Source organism: Ambystoma mexicanum, chromosome 14, assembly GCF_040938575.1.
Source record: "Ambystoma mexicanum isolate Mex_15411 chromosome 14, UKY_AmexF1_1, whole genome shotgun sequence".
Classification (NCBI taxonomy): Eukaryota; Metazoa; Chordata; class Amphibia; order Caudata; family Ambystomatidae; genus Ambystoma; species Ambystoma mexicanum.
In genome coordinates, this window is record NC_090940.1 from 321,031,957 (window position 1) to 321,058,570 (window position 26,614).

The following is a 26,614-nucleotide window of genomic DNA, read 5'->3' on the forward strand; positions in this document are numbered from 1 at the left end:
TCCACTTTACACTGGGGAAAGCTTTTATATTTTACACTTCCCGCTGCACGACCTCTGCATCTACGTTCTTCAGGGGGAAAGCTTTTACAAACAGCGCTTCATGCTGCCCAACCTCTGCATACAGGGTCATTGAAGGGAGAGATCTTCTCAGTCCCGGAATTCATTCCACCTCCCACTACTGCTCTTTATGGCCTGCACCTGAGGTGATCTTTGATACCTCCCAGTGTCCCTCAGGTGTGGGCCATTAGGGCAATTAGGCTACCACTTGCAATCTTGTGCCTCTGCGTCCCTCTTCTTCGTCTGAGTACTTTGGGCATTGTGGGACTTGAAGTCCTCAATGTTCAAATTCCCTTTTGTTTTTTGAATGTTATTTCCAAATGTATTATTTTAATTTCTATCCTTAATTACGTCTTCTACAAGAGTTTAATAAGGACTTAATGAGTGGTGCTGATTCACAACAGATTTAAGGTTTCCAGATTCTAAGATGTTAATAGTTGGTGATTTGTTTTTACTATTCCTCTGCAGATTAAAGGGACTTTCACCATCATATCTATGGATGGTTTTATTGGAGGGGTTCTTTTTTCCAATAGATGATGGATTGTGGCATGTTTCCTCAACATCAAAGTACTTACCTTTGGAAAAGAAAACTTTCCTCTGACAGCAAGCCATTAATATTCTGGCAGCACTGACATTTCTTCCTTTGAGGAAGACAAATACTGTGTCTCTCCCAACTGAGTTATCCTGTCCCCCTGGGGCCCCTCTCCTCCCAGGTGATCCTCCTGGCTAATACACCCACAGGGTCAGGATCAGGTAATGGCTGCCTTCTCCTGGCCACCTGGGAGGAAACTTTATGTAGGCTCTTTGTGAGGACTCTGCAGGATTTATCACAGTATGCACACAAAGATTACCCTGCATGTGAGAAGACCCAGACATTCTTTGCATGGGTACTGGTTGGAGATGGCTGGCCTTTCTCTGCAATAGGAGTCTCATGGAGGCTTGCTCTGAGACTGTGCCTGGATGAAGTGAGTCAGTGAATCATTGCAAATGAGACCTCATGGACGCTTGCTCTGGGATTGTACCTGATGTTTCACACTTTGAGATATTTTAACTGGGGTCTGGGGTCAAAGAAACTCGCCATGCTAGGTGTGCCATATTCTAACATTGTAGTCACTTAAAGAGGCAGGATCTTCTAAGATGACAGTGTGATGAGCCCTTGTCTCCTGCGCGTGGCATGGTGAGGGTAACCAGGTGATCCAGGTCCAGCATCACAAGTTCCCTGGTAACACCCGCACCCCTGGGTCACCACCATTTAACAGTAAGGTTAGGGTGGTACTTCACACCTTCCTCCAACTCTTTCCTTGCCTTAATTCTTCCTCCATCCTACTTGATCACGCTCTGCAGATCATGCTTTCCAAACTCCTCTGTGCTGTCAACCTCTCTCCAAACTCCCTCAACCTCCCTGGGAAAATGTGAGAGCTGATTGAACTTTTCTCAGTTTGGCTGTTCGTCCTAAGCCAATACTCCAATCCATTTGTAATCTTGTAATGAATGGTGGGCAGTCCACAGGTTAATGGACTGAAGCTATACATCATGAAGCCTGATCTGGAAAGCAGGCGGTCCAATGCTGGCGGCTAGCCTGACTCCACCATAGTCCAGTCCTCCCCAGTTCAAATTTTTTCCATCTGCCTGCTTCCTTCTGGTATTCAGGGGGGGGGGGGTGTGCGGCTTCTGCACCCAAATGTGCTCAGCTCCTAATCCCATTAGCAATTGTGACCTGTTGAGCACCTTGCAATTCTTTTTTCTCTAGAGAAGATTGTTCCACCCTGTCTTAAGCATGTTTAGGGGTATTTGTTTGGCTTAACTACTGAGGTTAGGAATGAGTGGATGGCCCTAAGGATCCCCTGCACACCCCCTCTGCAGTTAATATTACCGAGCATTTGGTCTCACATGGACCTCCGGATCAACATCACCCCGTTCCACAGCCTCTGGGATTTAACTCCATAACACTGCACAACTATGGCGATATGGCACTACAATAAAAGTGGCCAATCCTTAGTATTATACAAGTTGGTGTGCACTTGAAAAGTAAAAGAGACAAATAAAATAAATTGCAATGGAGCAGCTGGGCACAAAATATTATCCTTCTCATCACAAAGCAAGTGGTAGACATTCTCTAGCAAATTAGCTTTTATTCAAAATTGGTGAACATGAGACATTCTATAAATAGAGGAAAATTGTATCTTCTGGATAACAGATGCATAGGTCTCCTTATAAAGTATGTGCCCAATCTTCATTCTGACATACACTGCAGAAATGCTGTCTGCTACAAAAAGAGGATTTGACCTCAATCAAAAGGACAATTTCTGCATCATCATGCAGGCTCAATTGCTTATATTACATTGGGGTGTCTCATGCACCTGTAAAGAGAGATATTATACTGCACTACACATTGTGCAGGATGTGCGTAAAACACTATTTTCTCCTGTAAAGGGAGCTACCTACAGCAGCTGCAGAACATTTCTGAAAAACTTAAAGCAAAGCAGCTGACATTTGTGACACTTTATTAATTCCACCTTCTAAGATTTGCTACAGAATGCACCAAAACTCTATACTATCTCACATGGATGAATCTACCAGTTACCAAATGTTTATCAATCTGTACTAGTTTTCTTTTGCCTATTTGTTTCTTTTGTAGTGACCCCCAAGTGTCGTCTGATGCACTTAGAGATGCTCCACAAGAGTAGAAGCGGTCGTAGTCACCCCGGCGGGGGTAGGCTAGACATAGATAATGTGTACGACCCAGAGTGTGAAGAGAATGGAACCTTCAAGGCCAAGCAGTGTGATGAAGACTCCAACCTTTGCTGGTGTGTGGACAGCGCTGGAGTGAGAGTCACAGATAAGACTGGAGATGACCCTAAATGTGACCGTCTTGTCCGCGTGCAGTGAGTACTGTTTCTTCAGTAGATTTCACATCTGATCTATGATTATACTCAGAGCTTTAGTTACATGCAGGCTGGATATGTCATGTGCAAAGACAAGGGGCACTGTCTACATTTTGGTACAAACATTATAACTGGCTGGCTAAGTCCCGATTAAAAGATTTATTCTATATCTTAAATAAAAATGCATTCACACACTTATACCAGCATAACATAGCCTATTATAATCAAAGCTTCAACCTTACAATCAACTATAACCTTTATCAATATATGACAGGTCCATAGTAGCGTCTTTCAGAATGTCCCAAAACACAAACAACTACCGATGCCACAATAGACAATCAAGAAGCACTTTAAACAGTTTTGTTGACATTAATTTCAATGTTGTCCAACTGAGGACGAATCACACACCCAGATGTTTCCATTTGTACAACAGAAGAGTCAAATTTAATATGCCATTTAGGAAAGATGTGGACAACCTAAGTGATTCCAGTAAAGCTTTAGTTCCCTTTACATTCTTCTGCATTAGCTTTCTACTCTATTGTACATCCCTTTAATAAATATGTGAGTACCTTCACCATGTTATTCACAATCTGACTGGGCCATCTGATCTACTGTATGTACAGTAATATTCTTTGGACAACGTGATGAGAACATCTCAACCAGGTTCCTAGGAATCCATGCCAGTCTGAGAGAATGGTTCCGCAATGATGGGCAAGTGTTGCAGTGTTGCCATGCCTGCATCATTCTGAGAGGTTTTCAGGCACAGAGGGCAATCCAATCAATATTTCTGGATTTGCTGATGGACTTTGGTCCAGAAAAACCTACCAAATAATTGCTCTTGAGTTGTTGTGACCTCTTTGATACCGCTGAGAGGCGGGAATCGGCTATCTCTAGAAGGGCCCTTCAAAATTGTGGGGGGAACTAGAGGTTGATACCTGGTATATTCATTCAAATTGATTGGACCCCCCTCACATACCAGGAACCTCTCAGCACTGTGATTGATAAGGGTGGCTTCAACCACACCTCTGTAGTCTGCATTGATTACACTGGCTCCCACATCTAGGCTGTTCTCTAAAGGCCAAGCAAGCATTTTTTGTGGCCAGCCATCCAAGTCCCTTTTGGCAGTGCCATAATCAAACCCGTGGAGATAAGGGTGAGTCCCATTGAAGGTATGTCTCCCGTGTCTTGGCTACATAAGTCCTATCTGACACAGTCCGGTGTAGCTCGGTGGAAAGTCAAGACATGAATGTGGTGCATAGCAATATGAGCTCAGGGGTGTGGTAGATGACCATGACAGCCTTTGCGTATACCACTTCTGACACCCCCTGATAAGCTACATGCAATGCACAAAAGATTGTACTCAGAAGATAGTGAAGTGTGTTTACTGACATCCAAATAACAATAATGTGGAAAGTAGTGTCAACATAAACAGTAATCAAGTTTTTCACACTGGATATGATTGCATCTTACCTCTACAGTGGCATTGTGGGCTTCTGGTATTCCCAAAAACTTCTTCTAACATTTGGCTAGTTGAGGGCTTTCCCGAATCCCACACCCGAAGACTAAATCTGGTCTGGCCAAGTGTAATTTATACACTTTGTGGTTTTCTCAACCATCTGGCTATAGAGCCACAGCTTCTTTGCTACCCTGAATTGGACCCACCAGCTCCCGCCACCCTTTCTGTCCGTACGGTCCCTCTTCTTCTTTCCTCTAACCCTGGGGCTTTTGAGCAGCTGCTGTGACCAATCCTCTCTTGGCCACCTTATCTGTGTTTCGTACCTTCACCCACCTCTTCCGCCTTCTTTGGGCCAACCCAGCCTCCTTGTTCCTTACTGCTCTATCTATTGGTGGGGATATTCTCCACCTCCTCCTCTTCACTATTGGCTTCTCCTCCTGAAAGTACCTTCTCCTCCTCTCCCTGCAAGTCATGTTCCCTTCTGAACTTCAGTGCCTCTTCTTTCCTTTTTGATGCTACTTCCACTTCCTGTCTGCCACCTTTGCCTCTTCTGGTCACTACCACCACTTTTCTCTCTAGAGGTTACCACATCCCCCTGTCTTTCACCATCATCTCTTCTGTTCACCACCTCCTCGTTTCCATGTGATTGTATTCGCTCATCCTACTTCTACCCATTTCTCGCTCCTACGTCTTCCTCCTTCTGAGCCACAGCATCTCAATCTCGTTCCTACCTGCCCATTTATCATTCTGCAGTCCTCGTCAACTACCTGCCACAAACGCCTTCTCCATTAACCCACACTGGCTGCCTGAGGTCTTGGGTTTTATAGGCCACTGTTCTTTAACTAGGCGATGGGCTCCCTGTGAGGATCTGCACCTGTTTAGTTTACAATTGGGGAGATGCCAGGATTGGCTGCCTGTACCAGTTTGACCTGGACTGACTTTAGGTTTAAGAGACTGGACCAAGTATTTATATGGATCGTTCGCCATGTTGGAATACATTCTTGAAACTATGTAGCAAAGGACTACTTCCTTGGGCATCCATAGCCAACAATGCATATGCTTTTTCAGCACTTAAACAGTGATCATGTGCAGACATCAAAGGTGGACTGGTTCTTCCTGCCATATTTGCTCAGTGAGTCTACTTTACAAGTCCAATTCCAGGAGAGGTATCACAGGGCTTAGTAAGCTCATACCCCTAATCATGAAGTGTGATGGTTTGGAGCAACAGCTGGCGGTTGAGTTAAGAACAGTTTGAAGAAGTCATTTTGAGAAAGAGTTGAAGGAGGAAGAGGTTGGGGATGAAAGGGGGAGATAAGACCTCAGGAAGAGGTGGGATGGGGACATCAGGAGGAGGTTGGGGAATTATCAGTAGGAGGTTGGTCTATGTCATCTTGAAGAGGAGGTTGGTTTACAACTTCACAAGCAAGTAGATTGTATACAACGGGAGAAGTTTGAGTTAATTCTTCAGAAGGAGGTTGGCATAAGTCATCAGGGAGAGTCATAAGAAGGAGGTTAGTTACAAACAGAAGGAGGAGGATGGTTTGCAAAATCAAGAGGAGCTTTCCAGGAGACATCACAAAGTGCTTTTTCTGAGACATTAAGAGGAAGTTAGGTTGAGGCACTGGAAGTTGGTTGGAGATTGCCATCGGTGTGATGGGTGGGTGGCTAAGCGGAATGTTGTGAGCAAGATCAGGAAGGCACGAGAGAGCATGTGTACGCCAAGGCAAGACCTAGGGGTGAGGTCTCAATCTGCAGGGGTCAAGCGCATGGTGGGAGGATGAAAAATCACATGGCATGGCATCGATGAGAAGCAGCACCAGAGCAGGTGTAGACAGGGAATGAGCCTTGTCCCTAAGAGAGGGATGTGAAGAAGGTCCTCTTAAGACCCACTCTTGTAAACCAAGGTGGAGCAAACCCAGTTGCCTCTGTAAGGATCTTGAAGATCAAAAGAGAGAGACCCCAAGAAGATGAGAGAACATGTTTGTGGAAACCCTTTGCACCCAGTACTGAGAACCAAAGGGGCCACATGTCTGCTTGGGACAAAGAAACATTAAAACACAATATACTCGGGTTCAAACTTTAATTTAGAGAAATGTCCACAAGTGTGACTAACTTAAACAAAAACAGGGTCTGCCCAAACACAAAATATCTCTGGATAGTCCCATCTCCTCAGTCTTAAGTGGACCACCCATCCCCCAGGAAGTCCTGCAATTCTTCTCCAATTACCAATGTGCACTCTGACCTTCCTGGCTCCTTATCAGTGTCAAGGGTATGTCCCTGTTCCTTCTCAGTTCCAACAAAAGGGTTCCCACACCCCTTTGAGATCTGCCTACTTTGCAGGCTTTAGTATTTTCCAAACACTCATTCAAATATCTGCCTAGCTGCAGGATATTTGAGATCCTGTACCCCAAGACTGATACTAGCACATATTTCTGCCAGCAGCCGGGTCAGAAATAGTAGCCAGCTGGGAGGGACGGAGAGGTATCCCTATTGTCCTGCCGTGCCTGAGAGCCCCCCTGCTTCCTCCCCTCTCCTTTTTATGATATTGTCTTATCCTCCCTGGACAGCTCTCGTTCCTCTTACTGCCTGCTGGTTCTCCAAAGGGCTGGCATAGTCCTCTGGAGCATTTGTGTTCTAACTATGGGACTGTTTTCCTTCTACTCCTAGCTGTCACCAGACCCTGATTTGATTACTCATTTGTTCTGCCATGTCCTTCTACTTCTATAAAGCTCCTACTGCGTGTTAACCAGCTACTCCTCTATACAACCTCACTTCCTGATGTTGTCACCTCCCCCTTCTCTGTTCCGCTTTCACCACCTGATGATATGCTTGCCCCTTTCTGTCATGAACCGTCGTCTGTGTCCCTTCTGGGCTTCGTGGTCCCTGACCCATAGGGGATTGAATACAATAACCCTTCCAACATGGCAGCTCAATACGGAACGCTGCTTGCCAGTCTCTGCGCTCCACGCTCTACGTTCTACAAAACAGACACGCCCCCGCGGCTATGCGCGTCTCAACGCTAGCACTTGCTGTAGTTGGACGTGTGTTGCCGGAGTTCGCTCAGAGCTTTCTTCTGATTATTGGTTCCCGGTTCCTTGAATTCCCCTACCTTCCACCCTTTCCTCTGCCTTACCTCCAATCTTCCTCGATTTTCACCTGCGCTCGGTTCATGGCGTTCCATGCCTCCGAGTGCGAGCATCATTTCTTCCTGGTCTCCGCCCTGGTCATCTGAACGTATCCTGGAGTTGGATTGTGAATAACACGCTGGATTCCGAAGACCAGCATACGGGTTTATACAAATCCCAAACCGTGAGAAAGAAGACGCCACAGAAGGTCGCAAACAAACAACAAAAACAGGTGAGAAGGGGAGAGATTTGTGACAGATTGAGACGCCTAAAAACCGATACTGATACAGAGATGGAAGCCGCGGTTCAAGACCTCATGCGAGGCATGCAGGAACTAACCACAGAAGTCCAGAATCTTAAGGCTGAGAATGCTGCATTAAACCAGCTTGTCTTGTCATGTCACTCTGCAACTAAGGAAAGCGTGTTATTGGGAGGAGTAGTGGACAAATATGATGGTTCTTCAAAGACCCTCCGTGCCTTCCTTGATTCATGTTTAGTGCACTTCACCTTCAAGCCCTACTACTTTTCCACTCCTAGAGCAAAGGTGGGATTTATGATCTCACACCTCACTGGTAATGCCTTGACCTGGGAAACCCCCCTAGTCAATTCGGGTGATGCCCTCCTAGATGATTATGATGGGTTTGTGGACACTCTAAAGGCCATGTTTGATCGCTCAGAGCAGGTTTACAGCGCTCAAGAACATTTACTTGAATTTCAACAAGGATCCCAGGATATGCTTGCCTATGTGACCCGCTTTAAACAACTTGTGAAGGAAGCTGATTGGTCTCAAGAAGCCAGCTTCACCCTCTTCCGAAGAGGTCTGAATGAAGAAATAAAGGACGTGTTAGCCAGGGTAGCTCGCCCAAGCTCCTTCCAGGCTCTCATGGACCTTTCCTTACAAATAGACTTTCGAATCCAGGAAAGAAAAGCGGAGAAAAAGAAGTCCAAGTCAACTCCCCAAAGGGCCACCTCAGACCATCCATCTAGACCAGAGCCCACATCTTCCCTGACCACGGACCCAGAACCCATGCAACTGGGGGCCTTCCGTGGACCCATTACCCCACAAGAAATGATGCAACGGATTCACACTGGTCTGTGCATGTATTGCGCCTCCGACAAGCACCTCGTGAGAGAGTGCCCTATTGCTCCTCCACAGCGTTTGGGAAATGCCAGCTTCCATTCCTAGATGGGGCACAGTTTCGGGAGAGAGAGATGTCTGCTCCACATCAATTCCATCCTTGAACTCTCCTGGACAAAATAATCTTGTGATTCTACAGGCCTTTCTATCGCCTTCCTATAAACCACCATCAAGAGAGGATCGAATTTGACATTTTAAGATCTGCCCACTATCGAATGGTTCTAGGCATGCCCTGGTTACAGAAGCATAATCCTTACATCAATTGGGCAGCAGGCTCCTTATTTCTTGGTTCTGAACCCTGTATGTCCCACTGCTTATCCCTAGATTCCTTACCAAAGTCCTCCGAAGACTCGCAAGTGATTCAAGCAAAGTCCGGTCACCGTCTCTAACATCATCTGGATTCCCAGGGCCTATCAGGCCTACACAGATGTATTTTCGACCGCCATAGTTCAAGCTCTCCCTCCTCACAGACCTGAGGATTGTGCCATCGATACTGAACCTTCAGCAGTGATCCCTTTCGGGAGGATGTTTATTTTATCAGAACCTGAAAAAAGGGCCCTCCGGGAATACCTGGATACTAACTTGGAAAATGGCACCATACGACCATCTAAGTCCCCGGCGTGTGCTTCGTTATTTTTCGTTCCTAAGAAAGACACCAAGGAGCTCAGACCATGTCTAGATTACCGTGGCCTTAACCAGTGTACTCTTAAGGACCGCTACCCATTGCCTCTCAACTCGGATATCCTGGAAGCAGTCAGAGGTGCTGTAGTCTTCACAAAATTAGATCTAAGGGGTGCCTACCATCCAATTCGTATAAAGGAAGGTGACGAATGGAAAACAGCCTTTAGAACACCCTTTGGCCATTTTGAATACCTGGTTATGCCCTTTGGACTTGCTAATGCCCCGGCGGTCTTCCAACATTTTATGGACCGGGTGTTTTCTGATATGCTGTTCATCTTCGTCATTGTATATCTGGACGACATACTGATATACTCTAAGGACCATCTAAAACATGAAGAGCACGTAAAGTCAGTTATACAACATCTACGTTAACATAAGCTCCTGGCCAAACCCAAGAAGTGCCTTTTCCATGTATCAACTGTTCACTATCTCGGATTCGTTCTTAGTCCAAAGGGGATTGGAATGGACTCATCGAAGGTAGACTCCATTCTATCCTGGCCCGTTCCAACTACTGTAAAACAAATTCAGTCCTTCCTGGGGCTTGCTAACTTCTATCGGAAATTTATACCAGCCTTTTCGGAGATTGTGCATCCTATTATTACATTGTTAAAGAAGGATACCCCCTTTCAATGGACCTGAGCCCAAGATACGGCGTTCCAACGGTTGAAGTCGGAGTTCACACAAGCTCCCATCCTAGCTCAACCCGACATTGATCGACTTTTTCTTGTTGAAACTGATGCCTCCAACTACGCCATTGGGGCAGTCCTAAAACAAGAATTGTGACAAACTAGAACACCCCATCGCCTACGTTTCTTGCACCTTGACTCCCAGTGAAACTCATTATTCTCTCCTGGAAAAGGAATTACTAGTCATCCGTCAAGCCTTCACTGACTGGCGTCATCTCCTCCTGGGAGCAAAACACCCGGTGCAAGTCTGCACGGACCATCGGAATCTTCAAGTCCTGCAAACCCTAGAATGTAGAAACTGTCGTCAAGCCCGTTGGGCCTTCTTTTTTGCTCAATGCCAGTTTCAAATTCACCATGTCCCTGGAACACACAACATAATAGCTGATGCCTTATCCAGATGTCCTGATTACGAACTTCTTGAAGATCAGACTTTTCCTAAGATGTTTCCCAACACATTATTTGTTGCCGAAGCAATCACCCTCCTGGAGGATATTCAAATTCAAACTCAGTCCTCTGAAACCTGGAAGGAGTTTAAGAAAAACAATCGATGGAATCTCAAAACAAAGGACGGATATCTGTTCAAGGACAATCACTTGGTCATTCCCACTCCTGGACTGAGACAAAGGATCACAAGCCTATATCATGATACTTTGCATTTAGGACACTGTGGCATCACCAACACCCTCCATCTAATACAAAGACAGTTTTGGTGGCCGAAGATGAAGGATGATATCAGGATCCATATCCAGACATGTGCATTAGTTCGTGGCACCGTTATATTGATGATGTCTTTATGTTATGGCATAGTAGTCAGGGTCAGCTGGAAAGATTTCTTGTGTGGCTCAACAGACAAACTCCAACTATTAAATTCTCTATGTCCTGCAGTAGTGAAAGCATTGCCTTTCTTGATCTGAAGATCTTTAAAAAGGAAGAGCACTTGGGTACTACACTATACAAAAAACCCACAGATAAGAACACATTACTACTTTTCAGTAGCTTTCACCCGTCCAGTTTACGGGAGAACTTACTGTCAACCCTGGAAGCAGGCATCAAGTTATTCCAGGCAAGGCCAACAACCCCTTCTAGGGGCTATTTGGGTGCAGTCCTGGCGTCTATGGCGCCAGGCTCATATGGAGAGTCAGTCCTGGCGCCATAGGCGCCAGGCTCATAGATTAAAACTTACCTGATGCAGACCATGCTGCAAATTTACCTGATGCAGACCATGCTGCAAGAGCTCCAAGCCAAAAGAGGCTTGGAAGGGACTACTTTACCTAGGGACTATTTTTTTACTCGGGTGGGGCTTGGGAGGAATACTTACCTGGGACTACTTTGGAGGCTATTTAAACCACGTCCGAAGAGCAGCACACGCTTCGCGTTATTCTGCACCCAGCAGCGTAACGCTCACCGTGCCTGCAAGTCTGCATCCAGTCTTCTGCCACGCCCGCCTCGAGTCTGGAGCTCCTAGAAAAAGGGAGAAAGAAGGAGAAAAGGTTAGAACAAGAGCAACACCTTTGATCCTTACCTGAATTCCCGATCCATCGCGCCTTCGAGCTGGAAGAAAGAAATTATTTTATGCGCGTCGCCTCGTCTGCTGCAGCGCCGTGCTGAACTCACCGGTCTTCGCAGCATCTTCACATTCCACCGCATCCCTCTGCATGTTCCCGCCGCACTCCGGCACCTAAGGGGAAGACAAGAACAGCAAGGTGAGCCAAGGGAATACACAGAGGCAACATTAGTTACCCCCCATAGACTTACCTGATTTTACCAGCGGGGGTACTATTCCTCTTCACGGGTCGGTGCAGCTTCCACTGCATCCTCGCCGAACCCCGGCCCCTAAGGGGACACAAAAGGACAGCAAGGTGAAACAAAGGGACAAACAAGGGGAAACCTCCTCACCACAATAGACTTACCTGATTTTACCGCCGGAGGCATTATTCCCCGATACTTCATACTTTCTCTCGGCACCTGAATAAGGGAGAAAGCAACAGGTTACATATTGACATTATTTTATCGAACTGTGTTGGATAATACAAATCCTTACCTGAATATTACCGGTTGCCACGAGGAACTCTTCGCTAGGATCAAGCTGCAACCTGCAAGGAATCGGACAGAGTGAAAGTCAGACATTTGAACTCTTACGAACTACATACTTACGGCGTCTTGCCGGGAATCTCAGAGTCAATATTGTTGTGGAACTCACCAATTCCTTCAAGCCAGTGAAGCAACTGGTTATCTACGCGCCCCTGCGCTCAATGCAGGATGGAGAGCTCATCTTTCCAAACTATCAGGTGAGACTATAAAAGGGGACATCAAAGGTGATCAGTGGGGAGAACAGCGGGAGTGGGGGGGGTTAACGCTCAACTCCACGGGTCGTTAATTCCCTTTCTCCATTTGCAGAAGAATATTCCTACGGGCCAAGCAAACGAAGCTAGGTGGGCCAGTCCAGTCCGTCATCTCGGCACTACACGTCACATTGGTGGAGACCGCAGCTGTCCAGTTCAGATCGATGCCCCTGTGGGAGTCAGGTGAGCGTAACACTTACCCTATGGGCAATTTCTAAGAATTCGACGGAATTGCAGTGAAATCGCTGACTTTAAAACAAACAGTCAGGAACTAAGTGAGAAATTACGATACAGACAATATCCTCGCAAAATTATCAAAAGATCCATGAAAAGGGCACGGAATGCCAATCATGAGGTAATCTTACAAAAACACACAAAACCCCAGGAAGAAAGAATCACCTGCGTTTCATCCTTTTCCCCTTTGAGTAATGACCTGAGGAGGATCATACTCAGAAATTGGAAAACTGTTCAAACTGAAGACTTCAGACCGAATTGTCAGAGATTTGCATTCAAACGGATGCCGAATCTCCGTGACAAACTAGTCCACACCTACCCGATGAACAAAAATGAGACACCAACACAGTCTACAATGTGGGGACTACCGCCAGTTAGCAGACATTACTCATGTGGCCAATGTTCGGTCTGTCATCTCACTAAAAATTTTAAGCAAATTGACCTTAATGGTCGGGTGTGGAAATACAGGTCTTTCTCAAATTGTTTGACTAAGTGGGTTATCTACGGGATAAAATGCCACTGTGGGTTAATATACGTAGGTAAAACTATTAGGTCTGTCAAACTACAAATTGGCGAACATCGTTCAGCTATTCGTAATGGAACCCCTGACAAACCATTAGTAGCCCACTATTTAGAGGCCAAACATACCTGCGAAGATATGTTCTGATTTGTCATCCAAACCACCAAAACCCACCCATGAGGTGGCAATAGAGATTTGTCCCTCAAAAAACTGGAACAGAAATGGATTTACAACCTAAAAACAGCCCAATCCGGTTTAAATATTGCTGTGGAATGGAATCTCTTAATTCATTAATACCTTATGCACCCACATGGGTCTGAATAGGCTATCCCCTGGTGCATCCCCTACACACCACACTATGGATGACATCAATAGGTGGTAGGCAGAATGTCAAACAGACATGTCTACAAACTCTGATATTGCTAGGTCACATAAAGGACCAGCATTGCCACAAGTATACGTATAACTACATGCATACAGCACAAGATGGAACACTGCTGGTCACAAAGGTGCGCATTCAACACACGGTTTAATTTCTGGTATTAATTCATCGGGAGATCATTTATAATGGTATATCTAGCAACCCCTGTGTTGAGACCCATGCTGTCCGCTACTGTGAGGAATAGGTCTGTTCCCTGTTTAATGCTAGAGTAAAACGCACTCACTGTAAGATGGCATATTGCCTAACGTGCATAGTAGGAGCTACATACCACGTTGGCCACGGTGTCTAGTTTCAGACAAGTCAACACAATAACGACGGTAGTTCCCTGCTTATGTATATGTATACAATATTTTATGGTGGATTAAACTATCTCTATGTGGAGACACGTTTAACTGTCCAGCGCTGTCCGCCTCCTTGTGGAACAGGTCCGCTCTCTGTTGAATGTAATAGCACATTCTTTCACTTCAAGATGGCACACTGCGTAACATTACGTAGTCCCTCCTCGGTGTTTGATCAGAGAGAAACAAACACAAAAATGTCAGCAGTCCCTTGTTGATGTTCATGTTTGGTATCCGAACACACAGGCACCTCGTGGACAGAGCCGTTTGCAACAGCGGAACGCGTCGGCTGCGAGCTTAGCACCCGAGAGGTAAACCCGTAACGATTGCCTACCATGAATATATAGGTACAACACGATTTTTAATACCAGCTGTGTTTTGACCCGCTTTCCTTGTCCTTACACAGGACGAGTTACTTTGAGTTAAGTACGCGAGTACACACCTGAATACGAAGCAGGAGAAATGAATTAAGATAGTGGGGGTCATTCCGAGTAGGGCGGTAAGGGTTAACGGTCACCGGTAACGAGACCGGTGCCGTTAAACCCTTACCGCCCTATTCCGAGTTCCCAGGCGTTAAAAAACGAACCCGCAAAGGGACCTTGGAGGGAATTACGGTACCATAATTTACGGTACCGTAATTACCTCCTTCCCCATTCCCATTGAGCCCTATGGGGGCAAAAATGGGAATGGGGAAGGGCCCATGGTGAATGGGGAATTACCGCCCCGCCAACCTTGGAATGGGGCGGTAATTCCACCATTCTCCATGGCGGAGTTGGAAAAATACCGGCGTCAACCATGGCGCTAATAGCGGCATGGTTAACGCAAGGGTCGGAATGAGGCCCAGTGTCTGGAACACACACTTTCAAGTAAGTGTTGTATACTTGACACCACCAGCTCTCTATGAATATTGACTAAAAGTAGAAAAAACACGGCATTTATATATATTTCCATGTATTGCTTATAGATTCCATGATGCATCGTGGGAGATGTAGTTTCTAAACATCAACACATCCAATTTCCATCGCTAACACGCGACTTTGGAATTTCCAATTTTGCCAATGTGTACACAAGACGGTAAATATCTATTACCAGTATATACAATTGTGACAAGTATTTATTTAATGTCACACTATAATTGATTTCAAATATGTATTCATTTACAGTATAAACTACCTTGACGGACTCATCTGCTGCCATAACTAGATTGACTAGTGCGATCACCTCGCCCTCCACACCCCAAGAAATTCACACAAGGTCAGCAAGTTGGCTACTCTTTTATTTATGACATTTATACCACTGGTACAAAAAACTTTTTTATATGCATTGAATACGTCTTATACTCGCTTCATTTTATCTATCCTTTAGGTTACAACACTGACACATAGGCGCCATGCTGACAGTGTAACCTTGTCCTAAACCAACTGCGTCCTGAAGACGTGTCTTGGGACACTATTGATGAGCTTTAGACTGCAACAGTGTTGTCCTTTTGCTCCAGAAACACATCAGAGTGTAGACGTTATGATACTATGTTTGTGTATAATTGTAATGTGATCAGACACATTATTAGTAACATCACGCAAACCAATGAATGCCTGTAAACTATAAATACACTGGTGTAGACTACAGCCAGAAAGGTAAATTGGTGTTCTCTCTCTCTCTCTTGTGGTAATCCACATATGACAAACGTATAAATTGTTTTTATTAATGTATTTTAGTGTTATTATTTATGATTAAATATGCTGAATGTATTACTTTGACCGTGGTGGTAGATATAATTTAATGAAACTTCCACTCTGAGGAAAAATCTTGATGAGTAGCCCCTATGGTGTGGTAGAGGTGGGTAGCTAGTGGTGAGTGTACTCTTTTCTCTGATGCAATCAGAACAACTATGATAATAAGAAACCGGCAGGTCTCCTGCTCCAACCAATGATACCAACAAGACCCTGGGAAATCATCACCACGGATTTTATTGTGGAACTACCATCTTCCAGGGGCTACACAACTATCATGGTTACCATTGATTTGTTTACTCATATGGCTCATTTTACACCTTTATACAAACTGCCATCCTCATCTGAACTTGCCGGAATCTTCCTGGAACACATATTCCGGCTGCATGGGCTACCCTCCAAGATCATTTCTGACCGAGGACCCCAGTACATATCCCAGTTCTGGAAACAATTATGTTGTGTATTGGGAATCCAATGTGCCTTGTCCTCAGGTTATCACCCACAGACCAATGGAACCACTGAACGTGTAAACCAAACTCTAGAACAGTATCTCTGTTGCTTCGCCACCAAGGTCCAGGATGATTGGTCACTCTTAATACCTGTGGCCGAATTCGCTTACAACAATTCAGATCATTCAGCTATTAAAACCAGTCCTTTCTTCTGTAGTCAAGGATTTCATCCTTCAGTTCTACCATCCATTCTTCCACACCCTACCCCAGTTCCTGCGGTTGATTCCTGGATTGAAACCCTTATTAATGTGCACAAAGAAGCAAAAGAACACTTAGAAAAGGCCCGAAGAGATGTTAAACATTATGCTGACTCTAAAAGAAGGCCTGGGCCTTCCTATTCAGTAGGCAATAAAGTCTGGTTATCCTCGAAGCTCCTTCCCCGACTTCTGCGACCAAATAAATTGGCTCCCAGATATTACGGGCCCTTTTCTATAAAAGAAATCGTCAATCCAGTGGCCTTTCGACTTCGATTACCAGAATTATGGAAAAGGATCCATCCAGTCTTCCTTACCTCTCTGTTAAAAACATATCTTCAGCCATCTCGAACAGCTCCAAAATCTACCCCAGTGATTGTCAATGACCAACTCGAATATGAGGTGTCCAGAATCTGTGACTCTAGGTACCGAAGTGGTCAGCTATAATATTTGGTTGAATGGAAAGGATACCCTCCCAGTGAGCGCACCTGGGAACCCATGTCCAACATGAATGCCCCCAGGCTGGTTCGAAGATACCATCTTAGCCATCCGGGCAAACCCAGAGGAGCTGGGCTTCAGAGGAGGAATACTGTCATGAACCGTCGTCTGCATCCCTTCTGGACTTCGTGGTCCCTGACCCATAGGGGATTGAATACAATAATCCTTCCAACATGGCCGCTTGATACAGAACGCTACTTGCCAGTCTCTGCGCTCCATGCTCTACGTTCTACAAAACAGACACGCCCCCGTGGCTCTGCGCATCTCAATGCCACCACTTGCTGTAGTTGGACATGTGTTGCCGGAGTTCGCACAGAGCTTTCTTCTGATTCTTGGTTTCGGTTTCCTTGAATTCCCCTTCCTTCCGCCCTTTCCTCTGCCTTACCTCCAATCTTCCTGGATTTTCACCCGTGCTCGGGTCACGGCGTTCCGTGCCTCTGAGTGCAAGCATCATTTCTTCCTGGTCTCCGCCCTGGTCATCTGAACGTATCCTGGAGTTGGATTGTGAACAACACGCTGGAATCCGAGGACCAGCACACGGGTTTATACAAATCCCGGATCGTGAGAAAGAAGACGCCACAGAAGGTTGAAAACAAACAACAAAAAAAGGTGAGAAGGGGAGAGATTTGTGACACTTTCTCTGTACCACCTTCATATCCTGATGTTGTAATTTCCTCCTTCTCTGTACGTCCTCCACCTCACAATCTCTCAATGTTGCTTCCTCCTCTTTCTCTGGACCACCTCCCTGCCCTGTTGTTATCACGTTCCGCGTCTCCTGTGCAGGACACAGGTCTCCTGTTTCCTCAGCTGTGAATTATATGCTGAGAAAACTCGTGGTATGCTTTAGAATCCCTGGGGAGGTATAGAGAAGGCAGGCTCGCAGTGAATTTGCAATTTTGGTTCTTCATTGAGGGAATGCTCTGCCGGGGGAGAACGGATTGCTGAATTTGAATGACGTGCGAGAATGCACGCCGTCAGAAAGCTGCAAACTTGCAATCATTGGGCGCAAGTCTTGCCAGGGTCCGGAAGTGACTTCTCTAACACAGTAGAACATCCGAGGGTCAGAAAGCCAACAGCTTGCAACATTGTTTCAAGTGTAGGTCTGTAGAGCCCAGGGAGCACCTTGGTGGGGCTTATACTGATCAGGTCAAAGGCTACCACTATTATGTCATTTGATTGACTCTGAATAAAGTGCAGCGTTTGTTTTTCCTCTCTAGGGCTTTGTGCCTGCCTAGAGAGAGCATGGTCTTTTTCAATTGTTGATGGTGGGTCTATTACTGTAGATTACTGTGGATTTCCTGTGGGGTGAGGAGGGTTACGGTTACTGCACTGCCCCACGCTGAAATATTAGGGTGCTGAGAGGATCAAGGCCACCAGGACCGGTCTCCAGTGACCCCCTCTGCTTTCCCCCCCACCGTGTGATGGGAATACAAGGTGGCTGACCAGGGGTACCTTTGAGTGACCAACTTGTGTGCCCCTTCTTAGAGGTGCAGGTACCTCTATCACTGCAGGAGCAGTGCCTCGTTCTACAGTTGTGCTGGAGCTTCACCAAAATCGAAGGTAGGCCCCCTGGCTGCCCTGACACTTACTGCAGAGAGCAGTTTCTTCCGCCAATGATTTTCTGAGCAAAGCATATGTAAATTATGCTTTTGGGCACCCGTTCGCTCAAAAATGCTTTTTGCGCTATATTGCCACTGAAAAAGCGCTGTGCTGCCGAAATTTGCCTTGCCTCCATTGCTCTTCATGAGGCAACACCAATCAAAGATGGCCGCCGCCACCCGAACCCATTGATGCAGCTCAAATCCAAGCCCTGTAGGCTGCCCTGATTGGCCGCTCACCCTCTTAAGTGGACCAATCCCTCGCCGGCAGGCGAGCGCCGGCCCCCCCACAAAGGAACCCAACAAGGAACAACATCCTGTCCTGATCCTGTCCAGAGCCGACAGAGACCAGGGCAAGAAACTCTGTCCGTGCATCCTGCGTCCGCCTGGAACCATTACCTGAAATCTTCCTCCTTGCCGGGTAAGAAAACCTGCCTCTAACAACCTATGTGACATTATTTACATGACATGTTGAGCTCCACACCTTGGGCCCCTGTCTTAACTGCACTACAAGCTTGCAATTGTCTGTAAACATCTTTCACTGTGACCCACACGCCCCGCAATGACCCACGCGGACCGCGCTCATCCTCACCCAATCCGCAGCCGTACCTCTAGCCACCCATACACCCTGATGTTGTAATGCCGTGCACACTGCACCACCTTTGTGTATTTAGACAAATTAGCCCCTCTGGCATGTAATGCATTTAGCATTTGCTTATATCGTTTTTACTAGGCATTTGAGGCCCTCTGGCATGTAATGCATCTAGTATTTGCATTTAACGTGTTTATTAGGCATTTGAGCCCCTCTGGCATGTATTGCTCTTAGCATCTGCATTTAACGTGTTTATTAGGCTTTTGAGCCCCTCTGGCATGTATTGCTCTTAGCATTTGCATTTAACGTGTTTACTAGGCACTTGAGCCCTTCTGGCATGTAATGCTTTCAGCATCTGCATTTAACGTGTTTACTAGGCATTTCGACATTTGAGCTCCTATGACTTTAGCTTCGCACTGAGTACATAGCCATATGAGCCCTTCTGGCACGTCCTGCCATTATTATGCATCTCTGCCTCCGCATTTAGCATGTATACTGCGTGCCTATTCTGCATTTAGCATGTATATTGTGTGCTTTGGTATCCCATCTGAGCCCTACTGCAATTAGTACTACCTACTGGGTATCACGTCCTCACAGCCCCTCTGACACCCAGCATTATTAGTATTGTGCACCTCCAAATCCAGAGCCTGACTGCAACTCAGCTCCCGGAGCATAATTTGCCTATGCTACACCCTCGGTCCCAGCATCAGCATTAGTTATACTGCGATGAGACAGTGGCCCTCATTACGACCCTGGCGGAAATCAACCGACCGGACCGCCATAGCGTAAATAGCGTTTCCGTCATTGCACGACGGAGCAAAGTGCGGCTCATTCCGACCCATCGGGCACGAGCACCATCCATGGCGGAAGTGCAAAGTCCGCGATGGCGGAAATGACCCCAAAACGGCCCACACCGCCGCCGTACGGCGCCCTAGGTGCAATACCGCCACCCATCTTAGCGGACACCGCAGTGAGCGCCAACCGGAAAGTACGGTGACCGGAAATATACGGAAACGGAAGTAAAAGCATGGTCCCGGAACGGGAAACATCACGCCGTACACCTATAAAACCACAAATTCCACACAACCATTAAAAATACTACCCTGAGACACATCCCAACCCGTCATCCACCCTAGTGAAACCAAGAAAAATGGGAAAAGTAGCGAAGAAAGCGTGCGACCGCAAGCGGCAGGTCCACTTCTCCCGTGAGGAACTCACCGTGCTCACAGAGACCCTCCAGGAGAATGCTGCCGCCGTCTTCTCCACGCAAATGACCAGGACGGCACTTGCGAACAAGAAGGCCATATGGGCCCTGGTGGCACAGCGGGTAAGTGCGGTGGGGACCGCACCCCGCAACCCACAGCAATGCAGAAAGCGATGGGACGACCTGCGGATACGCGTCCGTAGCATACTTTCTGCCAACCGCAACATTGCCACAGCTACCGGGGGAGGATCGGAATCACCCATCAAGTTGACCCCCTGGGAAGAAATCTGTGCCTCCACCATTGGAATGGAGAGCATAGAGGGAGTCGGAGGGATGGAGAAAGGAGTGCAGACATCCGAAGAATCAGGTAGGTGTCCCAAATAAAACAATGCCAAAACCACAATGTCCAATCATGTGAAGTACCACGTGTCCACATAGTGCAACAGTAACACATGTCCAGGAGAACGTCCACATACATAGGCCTGATAGCACACTTTAAAACTCACATCAAATACATAAATAATTAAAAATCCTAAAAACACCCTCTACACGTGCAGCAGGCACACCCTAACTGCAGGCTGCAAAACAACTGCACCCTCACTCCACACACAAATGAAACCACCTCCAAGGCCCCGACCCAAATCACCCTCAGGTACCACCCCAATGCATGTGATACATTGCCATTCCAATTCCCACAGACCCATTAATAACGCTCGCCCTCCTTTACTCCACCACAGGGTCCGATCCAAACGACGAGCTCCAGGACACCCCTACCAGCACACCTGCAAAGAGGGCCAAGACCAACGGCCAAAGACCCTCCACCTCAGCTGCACGCATCAAGACACGGAAGCAGCACAAATCAAGTGGCAGCACAGAGGAGGGAACTCCAACAGGCACCCCAGCAGCCAGCATGCCCACAACAGCACCACCACAGGTCCCCCCAATGGATGCCACAGTAGGCACTGCTTCTGGTGGCAGCAGCACCATAGGTGACACTGCATTAATGGCAGCATGCTCCGACACAGAAAACGGGGATGTCGAAGTTAGATCCATCCATGACCTGTCTCAATCCCCCTGTCTGTTCCATCCCGTACACCATGAGGATACCACGCAGGGGCACCCACAAGACGACGACTGGCCATCCCCCACAAGCCCTGTGGCAATGCAACATGAGGTGATCAGCCACTCTGTGACACCACCGCAAATGGCCATGGCCCAGCAGAGGCAACAGTCCCTCGACCAGGTAATCGTGCAACAGCAGCAACTGGCCACGCTCCTCAAGGACCATGCCGATGAATGTGGGGGCACTAAGGCAGACATAGAAACATCAACTGAGACACTTAGGGCAGAAATGGAGAGAAGTACAGAGACACTAAGGGCACAAATGGAGAGTAGCACCGAGAGCCTGAGAGTCCAAATGGAGAGAAGCACCGAGAGCCTGAGGGGGGAACTGCATGCGACGTCCAAAGACGTATGTGCCGAACTTGCCGCAGTGCGCCGTGTGCTCACTGAGCTCTCACAAACCCTTAGGGACATGCATGGACGTGAGCAGGCAGAGACATCATCCGTTGCAAGTTCCGTCCAGGGCAGCCCCCAACGTAGATCTGGGAGGAACCTGCGCTCCACAGGCAGGGGTGCCCCTGATACCCGGAGAGGGGGCTTGCAATAGTGTCTGCCCACTGACAATGAGCATCTTTGGACACTGGTGTTCGGGGGGGAGGTAGGAGGGTGGAGGGGGTGTGTTGGGCTCACTTGGGTGGCGGGTCGATAGGGTGTTTAACATGATATCACATATGCCATAAACAATGCACGATCATCCAATGAGATGTGTGGACATTGATCTTTGTGTACGAGGCCATTATAGGCGTACAGTCCATATTGTGCATGTTCCAGACACACACAGTGCCACGAATCCCGTGTCCATGTATCAGCCACCAGGCGTGAGTGCTAGAAGCATGCATCTATGAGATGCTGACGAATGTCACGGCCCTCCTGTGCCTCGCAGACTCCTTGAGGTGCTGCCACATCCCCACCCTCATCATGACCATCTTCAGGTGCTTGCAGTTCTGCGTCAGGGGGCATGGGCACATTTCTACGTACGCACATGTTGTGGAGCATGACACATGCCATGACCATCTTTGCAACCTTCACATGGCGGTACAGGAGTGCCCCGCCAGACCTGCTGAGGCAGCGGAAACGAGTCTTCAGTAGGCCGAATGCCTGTTCTATGACTACACGGGTACGTGAGTGGGCATGGTTGTTGTCCTCCTCATGCTGGTCCCGTGGGTTCCGGACTGGTGTGAGGAGCCATCTCTTCAGTGGATACCCGGCATCACCTGTATGTGGACAATAAAGGAATTTTGAGGAATGCCATTGCTACGTACGCACCCCCCCCCCTTCCTGCCAGGTCATTGCCGCATCACATACCCCACATCATCATGCATGAAATGAGACTCACCGAGTAGCCAGGATCTGTTCCCTGCGTGTCGCTCCATGTAGCGTGGTATTTTAGAGTTCCTCAAGACCATAGAATCATGGGCTGATCCAGGGAATCGGGCACAACAATGTGTAATGATCCTGTTGGAGTCACACACCATTTGTACATTCAGAGAATGAAATTGTTTTCGGTTGCGGTACTGGGCCTCCATGGCATGTGGGACGACCAATTCCACATGGGTGCAGTCGATGGCACCAATGCAACCCGGTATGCCGGCAAGTGCATGGAATCCCACTTTTGTGTTGGTAATTTCCTGCTCCGAGCGTGGTAGAGAGATGTAGTCGTCTGCGTGCTGCAGGAGGGCATCAAGCACTTGCAATAGTGTCCGTGAGAACAGTGGCTGTGATATGCCATGCAACTGTCCGACTGTGTGCTGGTAGGTGCCTGTGGCCAGGAAGTGGAGTACAGACACCACCTTCAGTAGGGGTGGGATGGCGGTTGGGCTATCTATCATGCTGACAAGGTCAGCCTGTGTCATGTCCACAATGGCGGTTATGGTGTCCCGGTCCAAACGGTAGAGGGTGTGGATCTGCTCATCAGTGAGGTTGAACGGATGTGCTCGGAGGCGTGGGATTGCGGGCTGCCTGCGTGGTGGTAGTGGCTGTGCTGGCGGCCCTTGCTGGCCCTGCCTTGCCCTCCTCCTCCTCCTGCGTCTCCTCCGTGCGGCCGGTTGTAGTTGGTGTTCGTCTTCTTCTTGAAGTTGGAGTACTTGCAGTGCTATCAGGTCCCCCAGGGCCAACATAGCTAGTCCTGCCGGTAGCATTTCGGAGTGGGTGTGGTTGTGGGAGGAGACTGGGTGTGCAATTTATGTGTTTTCAGGCTGTATGGCCTCCACCTGTGGTGATTCATTCCACCTGTGCAAGCTGATCTCCCCTTTGGGCGAGCACGTCCCGCACACAACGCTGCAATTCGACGAATGGCATCTTGCTATTACAATCATGTATTTGTACCCGATGGCAGTGTAACATTGGTTGATATGTTCATTCGGCTATGGTCCCATTGTTTCACATACTATCTTTGCAGTCGCGAACAGACTTGTGAAGGGTCAGTGGAACGTAGTACTCGAGTAACGGTGGACCCTCATGCAACACTGTACCGAGGTTCACCGACGGGCGGGGCGTCCCATTTGTGAGTGAAGGCAGTTGCCATTTTCACACACAGCCGCACTAGATGGATTAATTTGTGATTTCAAGCGGCCACAGATGCCTTTTCGACGTGATGTTGCAAATGAGGAATTCGAAGGGCGGCGCTTTCGGTTTTCAGCTAGTGGCGAGGAGATGCCCACAGGTCTGACTGCAAATATAACGTTCTATTGTTCAATGTCCTTGGGACAAGGGCCATGGCGAGGATGCAATGATTGATATGAATAGTTTGGGATGCGCAATAGCGAAGTGGGCGATAAGGCCGGACGTTCCCAAATACATGTTACTTCACAACACTGGAATTACGGGCTGGGGCACAGTGGATTTTGCAGGCTGCATAACGCACAGACTCAATGGAAATTTCACATGTTATGTGAGTATGGAAACAGGCGTTTTCATTACGGGATGAGGGAATGATGTATGGATGCATGGACAGATGATTTGATACAGAGTTTGCCATGTACAGGGCTTCTTGGAATCTATCCGCCTCCCCTGCGCTATGTGATGCAGGGCTGCCATAGTGGGACCATCGTCTATCTGGCCTTGTTGAGCCCTCCCTGTCTCGACGCGCCTTCAGACACTTGTGTCTATGCACGTTACCAATCCCATCTGATGGATTCTGTTTTAACAGACGCATGCACAGGTACACTCGTTTGTGATAGTGTTTTCACCTCGATATAGATAGTTATGATTCGCAAGTGGTTTTTGGGTGGTGATGATCCTTTGGAGTGGGCTAGCATGCATATGGCTGTGGATTTGGTGTGATCATTGAAGTGAGTAATTCAAATGTAGTTCTGATGGCCATACTATTCTTTTTCATTTCATTTGGGTGACAGGTATCTCCTCCCCTTTTGCCACTGCCATCTGTATGCCACTCCTGCAGATGGATTTTACTCCCGACACCTGCTGCTTCGTGTTAATCAGTGGAGCAGCATTACGATCTTATGGGACGATCGCCAATGGGCCACATGCCCTTACGCAGTACTAGTGGCTAGGAGCAACATTTCGGCCTTTCAGCTGGACTAGTGCCTCCCTATTGGGACGGCCCTGCGGTTCTAGGCGCTTCCATGTTGCCTTTTCGTACGAGAATGTAGCCCCTGTGTACCATGAAGGAACAGGGCGTCACACAAGAAGTAGCTGGTCATTTATTGCGGATGCAGCCCACAATGGTGAAATGTATTTTGGAGTTCATGGCCTAATGGCTGTATGGGCTTGGTGAATTTGTTGTGCATTAAATTTCTATTCTGATATGAACCGTGTAGCGTTCTTCTTTGCAAGTGATGTGGCATATTCCTATTTGGGGAGCGATGTATTGTGAGGAGATCTGCATTGGGTTCCAGCTTCGGAGTATAGTTGCGTGGTACTGTGCTGGGCGCGTTTGCCTACGAAGCCCAGTGAGGTCAGGGATAAGGGCTGCCAATATGACTGTTTTGATGATGTCATGCTCAGGGGCGGCGGATTAGCTTTTGTGTAACAGATGCCGGTCAGCCAGTTGGATTGGTGGAATGATGTGATTATCGGAATATGGCTGGTCACAGGTGCCTGTGTTTGCGTGCGTTTCTTGGTGGGAGACTGAGGTCATGTCCATTTGTATAGCTTCTGTATTCGTGCCATCTGTGCCCTGCAGCTCCCATTGGCCCCTCTTGAGATTCATTTGTTCGTTGGCAGGCATGGATGACTAGTACATTTCACTGGTTGCATTGTGTGACTTCTTTGCACCTACGGGGAGTTGTACAATGTGGCCAGGGAGCGGTGTACAGGCACTCAATAGGGCCATTTACGGTTGGTTCGCGATGCCGTACTTCTCGCCATGGCGGAATGGTACTTTCCGCCGTGCTTGATGGCGTTAGGTGCATGTCCGCTAGGGTCAGAATTCACGTACCGTTGCGCCATGGTGGTAATTACGGTTTGGCATGGCGCGCGCGCGCGTACTTGGTGCAGTTAGCGTTGGCGTTCACTACGGTGTCGCTAATGGCATCGTACTTTGCGGTGACGGGTCATGATCGCACCGAGCGCTATTCGATGGCGGTATTGCATTTCCGCCATCGTTTTTCGATTTCCGCCAGGGTCGTAATGAGGCCCAGTCTCTTTACCATTGATTCTGCATCTGGCCCACAGTGATTAGTATAAAATGCTGTCAGCATCAAACATCTCCTGCCCACCGCCTGGTCCCTCAGACTGCATCCCACCCATAGTATCTCTATATTTGCTAGACTCTGCGCACTACTGTCTTCGTTTCGCCTACTTGTGCCACCAAGCACCACCAGTGCACCTGCACTCTCCTGGCCCACTACCAAGGCGCTCCACTCCCACTACTATTATCCACCAGCCCTACCTACCATGGCTGGCCCTAACCCATACCTAAACGACCCAGCACTTTGGATCCGCCATTTTGCCACCAAACCTACACCAAACCGCCCTTGCATTACTAGCTGTCTCATCACCGACTCATCCCATCTCCACCCATGCCCGCAACTTGAGACTAGCCACTAGGCTTCACCTCCCACCCTCACATACCCTTGCTCATCTGAACAGCTTACCCACCACACTCCAATCCAACACAAATGCCCATCTACCACACCCAACACTGACCGCCATCATTGATACCACCAGGACCACCTATCCCAGCATAGGCAAATTGAGACAAGACCGTCTCAGATTCAGGACACACTCCACCTCTACTTCTTCTAACGCACGCACCAGCAAAAGCAAAACCAATCCTAAACCATCCACCCATCTTACACAC

The 26,614-nt window shown here is 47.7% G+C and overlaps 1 protein-coding gene across 1 annotated transcript in view; it reads left to right on the forward strand.

The window, feature by feature from the left end:
- LOC138526772 (epithelial cell adhesion molecule-like) overlaps positions 1 to 26,614 on the forward strand; it is a 412,232-nt gene that overhangs the window by 142,532 nt on the left and 243,086 nt on the right. Inside the window, exon 3 of the mRNA XM_069637456.1 lies at positions 2,696 to 2,942. Coding sequence (XP_069493557.1) covers positions 2,696 to 2,942 — 247 coding nt within the window. The remainder of the gene's footprint in view (positions 1 to 2,695; positions 2,943 to 26,614) is intronic.